We start from the raw sequence: 10,901 nt of genomic DNA, 5'->3' as shown, positions 1-10,901 counted from the left end.
TCTCCAAAAACAGACACACGAGAGGGAGATGTGTGTGTGTGTGTGTGTGTGTGTGTGTGTGTGTGTGTGTGTGTGTGTGTGTGTGAGAAACCAGTCCATGTGCAGTTATACATCAAGCTCGACTGAAGCGTATACTTAGACAGATTCATCTGGCACGCTGCCAGAACTCAGAAACTATGATCGTGTGCATAGCTTTAATTAAGTGCTTTTATTGAAAAAGGTTATTGGTGAAGCACTTAAAACTACATGACCGAGGTTATATTCCTTGGTAGCTATGTTTTGTATTGATTAGTAAGATACTAACCGGAGCATCTGTGGCGACAGACAGCATCGAGCAGGAGATGCGGAAGTTGTTCAGTATCCCGGACGAGAAGGAGACGCGGCTGTGGAACAGGTACATGAGCAACACCTTTGAGCCGCTGAACAAGCCAGACAGCACCATTCAGGACGCAGGGCTCTATCAGGGACAGGTGAGACGCGCCTCCTGCGGCTAGCGCTGACTCAGTCTAGTGTCACTCACGAGACTGACGCCTGTACATGACTGCGGGGTTGAGTGAAGAACGGCTAGTGATAGAGACACCAGGCTTGCATTCACAAGTGCACTTTCTAATAATATTACACCTTTGTTTCTCAGTAAGACCGTAAAGCACCGAGCTTGAGTTGGGAAGCATGCATTTACTTATTTTAAACAACAGTAACATGTGCAACAACTTAAACTTTATATAGAAAATAATATATTCTACTCTTATTAAATGTTCCATTATTTGTTATACGGAGCTGACTGATAACTTCCGTCATTATAAAAGGAGCACTCTTGATGTGTGATTCAGCTGCAGATGGAGGAAAAGCTTATTTTTCAAGGCACTTTGTGACTTTTCTTACTTCATGCACAAAAATGTTTTTTTTTTTTTTCTTGATTTGATTTTACAATTTTGTAATTTCTAAATATAAAGCAAAAAGTAGAGATGAATGACTAATAAGCCAATAAGTGCTCCTCTGCTGCCATCTACTGGTTATAGGGATAATTGTGTCTGTTTTTATTTTACATAGGCCTAAGTGTTTGTTTACCACAAAGTATGTTTTGGTCAACCCATTAAAAATAACATTTAAACTGTATAATTTTTAGAGCTTTAAAGTGCTGGAAATAGTTGTGTGAAAAGTTTGAAAGTCACTGAAAAGTGCTTGAATTTCTCTCTCAAGGTTGTACAAACCCTGAAATGAATAATGTAACAACATTCGACTATTTCTGCACAGCACCATGGTTCTAGTTAGCGTTAGCGTCACCTGTTTATAGCAGAGGATTCTGTGCAGAATTCCAGCGCTTCTCTCTGGATCTCTCAGCGCTGTGCTGTAACCGTGTCGCCAGATCAACACCGCTTCCCAAGTAAACCTGTTCTGAGCTCGGACCACTTTTCTCGCACTGCGCTCAATTATCGGCCTGAGCTGATAAACGGTCCACGCTGCGCAGCTCAAAGGACTAGTGCGGTTTCGTTTGCTGTCTGATGTTTCTCATGTGCAGCACTTATGAGTTGGGCAACGCGGTGGTCGCACCAGTGCTACCGCTTACGAAATGTAGTCGCGCCGGCAGAAACAATGGTCTCAGTCTGGAGCCCTGTGGTTGGGAGGGAGTAGATTTGTTCGAAGGCACTGGTTCTCCAGTCACAGTGCAGTTCAGTGGTGAAACAGGAATTGTGGAGTCATCGGGGCATGTTCAGTTCGACGGGAACACGCTTGCGTTTTGAGCCACAAAAAACTCCGTACAGACATCATAGGACCGTGTGATTGAAAATAGCAGGTTACTGGAAAACTGCTGAGCTGCTCTCACATCAGAGTCACTGCTTTAATCAGTTACACACACACACACACACACACAAGCATATGATAGATGCCGTGGTGTAGAAGGGCTTAAACAGTAATGAGAACGAGGTCTTTGAGTCATAACAGTTTTTCTCTGGTTTTCCTCTGTCTGCAGATTCTAGTGATCGAACAGAAGAATGAAGACGGCACGTGGCCTCGTGGATCTTCAGCGCTCAAGTGAGTCATGTGACGCACAGATCATCACATCATTGCTTTAGAGCAGATGCTTCGACACGTGCTTGTCTGCCCTCTGGATCTCCTGATCTCTCCACCAGGGTCGTGTCCTGTAACTCACGCTCTTCTTGTCTTTTGAAGGTCATCTGGTGCTTCCACTCTCTCTGCTTTACCAAAGATCTGCCCTTCATCTCTCACAAACAATCATAACACCAGCTTCAGCAGCCGCAAGTAAGCCTGCGAGGGGCGGGGCCAGGGGAGGAGCGAGTGAGGGGGAGGGGTGAGTGAATAGGCATGCCAGGGGAGGCCCAAGAGAGTGGGAGGGCCAAGAGAGTAGGCGTGCAAGGGTCAAGAGAGTGGGAGGGGCTAGGGGAAGGGTGTGTGGCTGGGCAGGGGAGGGGCAAGAGTGTGAGTAAGTAGGTGGGCCAGGGGAGGGTCGTGTGAGTAGGCGGGCCAGGGGAGGCCCAAGAGAGTGGGAGGGGCTAGGGGAAGGGTGTGTGGATGGGCAGGGGAGGGGCAAGAGTGTGAGTAAGTAGGTGGGCCAGGGGAGGGTCGTGTGAGTAGGCGGGCCAGGGGAGGCCCAAGAGAGTGGGAGGGGCTAGGGGAAGGGTGTGTGGATGGGCAGGGGAGGGGCAAGAGTGTGAGTAAGTAGGTGGGCCAGGGGAGGGTCGAGTGAGTAGGCGTGCCAGGGGAGGCCCAAGAGAGTGGGAGGGACCAGGAGAGGCCCAAGAAAGTGGGAGGTCCAAGAGAGTAGGCGTGCCAGGGAAGGGTCAAGAGAGTGGGAGGGGCCAGGGGAGGGCCGAGAGTGGGAGGGGCTAGGGGAGGGCTGTGTGTGGATGGTTGGGCCCAGGGGAGGGTTGTAAGAGTGGGCGGGGCCAGGGGAAGGGTGTGTGTGGATGGGCGGGTTAATGAAACACTTCATGAAATCTTCATGAAGGGATCGGTTGCTGGTTGGTTTGAGTACTTATCCATGATTTGATGTGCAGCTGACTGTGTGCTCGGCCACATCACTGTCTACTCAGTTTATTGACATAGTAAATTCAAACAATCCTGCTCCTCGACACATACATTCATTCAGTTCTGAGGGATTTTCAAGCAGGACGTTCCACCTTCATGTTTGTGTGAGTCTGTAATCAGTCGCATGTTCAGCGATGTGAGATTAATCAGACGACACTGACTTTAATGTCTAATCAGTGAAATGTGCATCACACCTGTGCATTTGTGAGGTCAGAGCGATGCGTGTCCTGCGCTCACTAGCGCTTCAGTTAGTGTGATACTCGTAGCTGCAGTGCATTGTTGGAATGGAGGGCTGGTCCTGTGTGTAATTCACTTAGCAATGATTCGTTAGCTTCAGTTTGGCTCTGTTCCTAAACACAGAGAGCTGCCGATGCTTTAATGCTTTAGTGCTCACATGTTCAGAGTTCGCTCGTCTTTATTCATTTTGTTGAAATGTCAATGAAATGGACATCAGCTCAGTTGCCAGCATAGCAAACAGCTGAAACCAAAATGAGCCTTACAGAGCATTTCAGATCGCTCACTGACAGCGCTGTGGAAAAGTAAGTGCACCCTGTGAACAGATTCTGGAGGTTTATTTGGACAGTGATGTAAGTTAACACATAATGTTGAAAATTTGACTTGGTTGGAAATCTTTTATTCCACAAAATCATCTACAGAAATTCAGTTCTCTTCAATGGATAAAATAAGTGCACTCCTACATCTGGCAGGTGATATTGTCCCCTTTGGCAGAAATAACTTTCTGTAGGTGTTTCTATCAGGTTTTCTGATATTGGAGGGGTTTCATGCACGTTCAGTCCATTTCAAACCCTCCTCACAGCGTTTCAGGCAGACTGGGCTCTGTACTTGGTCTTTCCAGACCCTTCCAGCATTGATCGTCCCGCATGTTTCGGGTCATTATCATGTCCACATTTACGGTCCATGCAGCTCCTCAGAGACTCTATGGGTTATATATATAAGCTCATAGCCGATGTTTTGACGACATGTTGGTAGGCGGTTCTTGAACTCCAGTGCAGTGTTGCGCTTTGCTCTTGGGATGAATTTGGCGGGACGTCCAGGCCTAGACCGTTTCCAGTGCTCCAAAACCTTCTCCATTTGTAGATTATTGTCAAAGGCTTGGGAATGCTTTAAATCTCTTTCCAGACTCATAATCTCGCTTTAGGCGTGATGGCACCGTGTGCTCCAGTGTTAATGACCGAACCAGACCGGTTTAAGGCCTGGTCTCCTCTCTGATTGGTGCACTGGTTTTCGACTGTGTGAATGTCATGTGTTTGTGTGGTGACTGGTCAGTTCTTCTCGTCACTGAGTCATATTCGTTAGGGAGTGAAGTGTCTTCCTGCATGTTTTGGGCCGTCGCTGCATTGCTCTGATCATCTGCTCTCTCTGCTGCTGCTGTGACTGTGGCTTTCACGGCGCTGTCAAACGTCTGCGTCTGTCCGTGCGTCCGCAGCATGAAGAGCTCCAGCTACAGCCTGCCGTCCTACCCGCCCTACAGCAGCAGCTACGAGTGCTCGGATCCGGGCCGGCGTGCCGAGAGAGCCGGCCTCTGCGGCCTGTCCAACCTGGGGAACACCTGCTTCATGAACTCGGCCACACAGGTGAGGCCCGCTGAGCTTCTCCACAGCATCAGGCTGTGCTTCTGTGTGTCCGTCCTGAGCTCAGTGTGTGTGTGTTGCAGTGTCTGAGCAACATCCCTCCTCTGACCGAGTACTTCCTGAAGGACCAGCACCAGGACGAGCTGAACCAGGACAATCCTCTGGGCATGAAGGGCGAGATCGCCAAGGCCTACGCCGAGCTCATCAAGCAGCTGTGGTCTGGGAAATGCAGCTACGTCACGCCGCGACCCTTCAAGGTAGAGATGAAGCCTGCCGTCAGGAGCTGGTGGGCCTGACCATTAGAAATCTGAACCGTGTTCGGACACCATGACGGCAAATTTACATGGTGAAAAACAAATGGTTTTCTTAAAAATAACATATTTAGTCTGTTTTGAGTAGAGCATATTTCCAGAGGAAAAAGTATCTGCAATAGCAAGAGGAAAGAATGTCACTGAGACGCTGTATTTGCTGAGAGATATTTTTCATGTGCTTTATAGTGTTGTGATGTGAATGTGTCACTCATGTTTCGTCGTTGGCCTGCTGTCGGCTGTTGATCTGAAGGCGTGCGTGCGTCTCTGTGCTGATGCTCTGTTAGACTCAGGTGGGCCGGTTCGCGCCTCAGTTCTCAGGCTATCAGCAGCAGGACTCTCACGAGCTGCTGGCCTTCCTGCTGGACGGACTGCATGAAGACCTGAACCGCATCCGCAAGAAGCCCTACATCCAGCTGATGGACGCCGACGGCCGGCCCGACAAGGTGCTTCATCACACACAGGACACTCACTAACTGCCCGACTTAAAATGTGACCCTTTGTAAGTTTCCTTAAGTGTCGGCAATCTAATTTACTACTGAATTTGACTAAACCAAGACTTCCAAAACAATCTGGATCAGATCTGTGAAAAGTCCAGTTTTAAAAAAACTTAAATCACTTCAAACAGCATTCTTCAAGTGTAAGTACAAGTAAAATGTAGTTGTCAGACTGCAGAAGATGGTGAAATCATCCAAAGAGGTGAAAACCGTAAGGAGTTGCAGCATCTAAACATGCACTGCTCTCTTATGTTGAAATGTTGAGCTAATAGTTTGATGCTGCAAACCTCACGTTCCTCATGTGAACGTGTGTGTGAATGAGCTCCAGAGTCTGCAGACTGACGCTTCTCCTCTGGATCAGGTGGTGGTGGAGGAGTGCGTGTTAGAGTGTGTTTGTGTGTGTGTGTGTGTGTGAGTGAGTGTGTGTTAGATTGTGTGTGTGTGTGTGAATGAGCTCCAGACTGACGCTTCTCCTCTGGATCAGGAGGAGTGTGTGAGTGAGTGAGTGAGTGAGTGAGTGAGTGAGTGAGTGAGTGAGTGAGTGAGTGAGTGAGTGAGTGAGTGAGTGTGTGAGTGTGTGTGTGTGTCTGGAGTGAGTGTGTGTCTGGAATGTGTTGTGTGTGAGTGTGTGTGTGTGTCTGGAGTGTGTGTGTGTGTCTGGAGTGAGTGAGTGTGTGTGTGTCTGGAGTGAGTGTGTGTCTGGAGTGTGTTGTGTGTGAGTGTGTGTGTGTGTGTGTGTCTGGAGTGTGTGTGTGTGTCTGGAGTGAGTGAGTGTGTGAGTGTGAGCTCCAGACTGACACTTGTTCTCCTCTGGATCAGGTGGTGGCAGAGGAGGCCTGGGAGAACCACATCAAGAGAAACGACTCCATCATCGTGGACATCTTCCACGGCCTGTTCAAGTCCACGCTGGTGTGCCCCGAGTGCTCGAAGATCTCGGTGACCTTTGACCCATTCTGCTACCTGACGCTGCCTCTGCCCACGAGGAAGGAGCGGTCGCTGGAGGTGTATCTGGTGTGGCTGGACCCGCTGGCCAAACCCACTCAGGTGCGTCACACAGACTCCGGCATTGCTCAAAACAACACATCGATTGTCACTCGTGGATTAATCCGTTAATCAGAAAACTGTGTTTCAATGGAAACTAGCAGTTACCTGTGTCTCATACTAGCCTTTTCAGCTAGTCTGTTTCTAATGCACTGTTGTGGTTTGTGTTCCAGTATAAGCTGACGGTGCCTAAAGTGGGCTGCATCTCGGACCTGTGCGCGTCGCTGTCGGCTCTGTCGGGCGTCCCGGCTGAGAAAGTAAGCGTCCGTATCGAGAGTCTCACGCCTGCTGAACTTCTTTGCACTCACAAGGTGTCTTCTGCTGTGTCTAGATGGTTGTGACGGACATCTACAACCACCGGTTCCACCGCATCTTCTCCAGCAACGAGAACCTGAGCAGCATCATGGATCGCGACGACATCTACGTGTGAGCTGCTGCTGTGGTCAGTGAGCGTGTGGAGGTCTGCTGCTGTGTGTCTCATGTGTGTGTCTGTGCTCTGGAGCAGGTTCGAGGTGGCTGTCAGCCGGCTGGAGGACACGCAGCACGTGCTGATCCCCGTCCACCTGCGGGAGAAGTACAAGCAGTCGGGCTTCAACCACACCAGCACGCCGCTGTTCGGCCAGCCCTTCCTGCTGAGTGTGCCGCGCTCCGTCAGCGAGGACAAGCTCTACAACCTGCTGCTGCTGCGCCTCTGGTATCTGCTCACACGGCTCACAGCTCACACACTCCTGCCTCATCACAGATCAAACCGGCTCAGCCATACGACTCACAATCCCCTTCACGTCACACTGATGCCATATGATCTCATTTATCTTCATTTTCTTAAGTCTCACTGTTCATCCATCTCTGTCTGGTGTGTTCTCCTGATGGGAGTGTTCGTTGCTCACATTGTTCTGTGTGGTTTCAGTCGTTTTGTTCGTCCGGCCACGGAGGACGAGGAGTCTGAGGAGACGCTCCCGCCCAAGCATCCCTCCATCAACGGCAGCGCCACCAATGGTGTGATGGAGGAGGGCTCGCCGAGTAAGCATGCTGTTTGCCTGTTCATCCCGCGCTCATGTTTGAGATGTTTGCTCTGAGATACGAGCGACTGAAGCCTGGCTCGTCTCGCAGGTGAGATGGAGACGGACGAGCCGGATGACGAGTCCAGCCAGGACCAGGAGCTGCCCTCGGAGAACGACAACAGCCCGTCGGAGGACTCGGTGGGACTCGGAGACAACGAGCTGGAGAACGGCGTGGACCCCGGCAGAGCCCCGGCGCTCACGGCCCAGAAGAAGAGACTCTTCACCTTCCAGTTCAACAACATGGGGAAGAGCGATGCCAGCTTCATCAAGGGAGAGATCCGCTTCGACAAGGACCACATGCGGCTCAGCGGTGCGAAGCGTTCCCGTTACGGTACAGAGCCTGTGGTTTCCTGCGCTGACCCTGTGTTTGCCCTGTTTCCATGCAGATAGATGCTATCTGTCCCTGGACTGGGAGCCAGAAATGAAGAGGAGGTACTTCAACGAAGCTGTGGCGGAGGTAAAACTCTCCTGTTCCCCAGTGTCGTGACGTTTGAGACATGCTCATAAGTGCTTGAATGTTCTCTCCAAAGGACTTCGATAAGCACGAGAGCATGGAGTACAAGCCGCAGAAGAAGAGCTTCTTCAAGCTGAAGGACTGCATTGAGCTCTTCACCACCAAAGAGAAGCTCGGAGCAGATGACCCGTGGTGAGGCTGAGCTCTGCTTTTCATGCCAGCAGCACTTCTGTCTGAAACAAACACAAGAATACTGAGCTCTTGCTGTGACTGAGTGTTTCAGGTACTGTCCCGACTGCAAGCAGCACCAGCAGGCCACCAAGAAGCTGGACCTGTGGAGCGTGCCGCCGGTGCTGGTGGTGCATCTCAAGCGCTTCTCCTACAGCCGCTACATGAGGGACAAGCTGGACTCGCTGGTGGACTTCCCTCTGCGGTACATGCGTCTGTCTCCCTGCTCTGTTCCAGTGTTTCACACTGCTTTAATGTTGGGTTAGTCAGCTGTACTGACCGTGCCGTGTCTCCCGCAGGGACCTGGACATGTCTGAGTTCCTGATCAATCCGAGCGCGGTGCCGAGCCGCTACGACCTCATCGCCGTCTCAAACCACTACGGAGGCATGGGAGGAGGACACTGTGAGTACAGCAGAGCCAGGCGCAGAGTTCAGGGCTCATCTTTAACACTCACACACATCTCAGCTGTTAAATGTGGTGTTTACATGGCGTAATCGTAATATGAGTTTACCTTACGAACCCAGGGTCTCCGCAGCAGTAGGAAAGCGATAAAACCAGCATCTTCCATCCGAAGACTTGTTGCATTTGTGTTGCATGGTGTGTTTTATGTCGCAGAATAAAACGTGAACGTATCTTGAGCCTGTGTGGACCACGGACCTTATTTTAGGGATTTGACCAAACTCCCATTCAGAAAACCCATTGACTCTGGGACGATGGAACCGGAAGTGCTAAAATGCTAACTCGCTTCCAGGTTTTTGCCTACAAAGTGACGTCATAGTACCACCACTCTATTAATCAGTAAGAAAAGATAGTCCTGTAGTTAACATTAAACAGTGATTCAGTCATCCTTCAAATACTGAAATGTTTCCGTGGCTTGTGTTCAACATAACATGATCATAACAGCGTTCTACTGAACTTCATTCTCCCATCCTCTTCTTTATTAGCCACATCATCATTGCAGCGCTTTCAGCGCAAATGCAGATAAACAGACCTGCCACTGTTTATCATGTGGTCTCTGAACTGTTTTTCAAGTAATTATTTACTTTGTTGATTCTCTTGTTTTTAATTTTTATATTGATATTTAACAAAAATAGGTATCAAGATTTGTAATATTTTTACTATTAAACATGGATGTGGTGATATTATTCAAATCAGAAGCTGAACTGATGGACTGTTGAATGTAACGTAGCTGGTTTCATTGTCAGACACTGCCTACGCCAAGAACAAGGAGGATCAGAAGTGGTACAACTTTGATGACAGCAGTGTGTCGCCGAGCAGCGAGGAGCAGACCGTGGTGAGACTCCAGCCGTCTGAAACACAGTGATGCTTCTGCCGTCACTCACTCGCTCTCATGTCACTCAGAAGAGACAGTCAGACGCAGCATTGAACCCCACTGACTCTCACAGTATGAGCACACACACACACTCACACTCACTCACTCACTCTCACACACACACACACACTCACTCACTCACTCACTCACTCACTCACTCACTCACTCACTCACTCACTCACTCACTCACTCACTCACTCACTCACTCACTCACTCACTCACTCACTCACTCACTCACTCACTCACTCACTCACTCACTCACTCACTCACTCACTCACTCACTCACTCACTCACTCACTCACTCACTCACTCACTCACTCACTCACTCACTCACTCACTCACTCACTCACTCACTCACTCACTCACTCACTCACTCACTCACTCACTCACTCACTCACTCACTCACTCACTCACTCACTCACTCACTCACTCACTCACTCACTCACTCACTCACTCACTCACTCACTCACTCACTCACTCACTCACTCACTCACTCACTCACTCACTCACTCACTCACTCACTCACTCACTCACTCACTCACTCACTCACTCACTCACTCACTCACTCACTCACTCACTCACTCACTCACTCACTCACTCACTCACTCACTCACTCACTCACTCACTCACTCACTCACTCACTCACTCACTCACTCACTCACTCACTCACTCACTCACTCACTCACTCACTCACTCACTCACTCACTCACTCACTCACTCACTCACTCACTCACTCACTCACTCACTCACTCACTCACTCACTCACTCACTCACTCACTCACTCACTCACTCACTCACTCACTCACTCACTCACTCACTCACTCACTCACTCACTCACTCACTCACTCACTCACTCACTCACTCACTCACTCACTCACTCACTCACTCACTCACTCACTCACTCACTCACTCACTCACTCACTCACTCACTCACTCACTCACTCACTCACTCACTCACTCACTCACTCACTCACTCACTCACTCACTCACTCACTCACTCACTCACTCACTCACTCACTCACTCACTCACTCACTCACTCACTCACTCACTCACTCACTCACTCACTCACTCACTCACTCACTCACTCACTCACTCACTCACTCACTCACTCACTCACTCACTCACTCACTCACTCACTCACTCACTCACTCACTCACTCACTCACTCACTCACTCACTCACTCACTCACTCACTCACTCACTCACTCACTCACTCACTCACTCACTCACTCACTCACTCACTCACTCACTCACTCACTCACTCACTCACTCACTCACTCACACACACTCACATACTCACACACTCACTCACTCACACTCACACACTCACTCACTCAC

The 10,901-nt window shown here is 49.8% G+C and overlaps 1 protein-coding gene across 4 annotated transcripts in view; it reads left to right on the top strand.

The window, feature by feature from the left end:
• Positions 1 to 10,901, top strand: part of LOC107574476 (ubiquitin carboxyl-terminal hydrolase 15) — a 19,121-nt gene that overhangs the window by 4,516 nt on the left and 3,704 nt on the right. For 2 of the 4 annotated variants that reach the window (XM_016260907.1, XM_016260909.1), the window contains 17 exons: positions 325 to 470; positions 1,973 to 2,034; positions 2,173 to 2,262; positions 4,496 to 4,643; positions 4,724 to 4,897; positions 5,236 to 5,394; positions 6,265 to 6,489; positions 6,660 to 6,743; positions 6,818 to 6,912; positions 6,992 to 7,180; positions 7,394 to 7,506; positions 7,597 to 7,857; positions 7,934 to 8,004; positions 8,078 to 8,193; positions 8,285 to 8,434; positions 8,529 to 8,632; positions 9,436 to 9,524. In XM_016260907.1, coding sequence (XP_016116393.1) covers positions 325 to 470; positions 1,973 to 2,034; positions 2,173 to 2,262; positions 4,496 to 4,643; positions 4,724 to 4,897; positions 5,236 to 5,394; positions 6,265 to 6,489; positions 6,660 to 6,743; positions 6,818 to 6,912; positions 6,992 to 7,180; positions 7,394 to 7,506; positions 7,597 to 7,857; positions 7,934 to 8,004; positions 8,078 to 8,193; positions 8,285 to 8,434; positions 8,529 to 8,632; positions 9,436 to 9,524 — 2,276 coding nt within the window. The remainder of the gene's footprint in view (positions 1 to 324; positions 471 to 1,972; positions 2,035 to 2,172; positions 2,263 to 4,495; positions 4,644 to 4,723; positions 4,898 to 5,235; positions 5,395 to 6,264; positions 6,490 to 6,659; positions 6,744 to 6,817; positions 6,913 to 6,991; positions 7,181 to 7,393; positions 7,507 to 7,596; positions 7,858 to 7,933; positions 8,005 to 8,077; positions 8,194 to 8,284; positions 8,435 to 8,528; positions 8,633 to 9,435; positions 9,525 to 10,901) is intronic. The other 2 variants (XM_016260911.1, XM_016260908.1) reach the window with 2 other exon arrangements.

Source organism: Sinocyclocheilus grahami, unplaced genomic scaffold, assembly GCF_001515645.1.
Source record: "Sinocyclocheilus grahami isolate Dianchi unplaced genomic scaffold, SAMN03320097.WGS_v1.1 scaffold2244.1, whole genome shotgun sequence".
NCBI lineage: Eukaryota > Metazoa > Chordata > Actinopteri > Cypriniformes > Cyprinidae > Sinocyclocheilus > Sinocyclocheilus grahami.
This window is presented reverse-complemented; position numbering and strand designations above follow the sequence as displayed.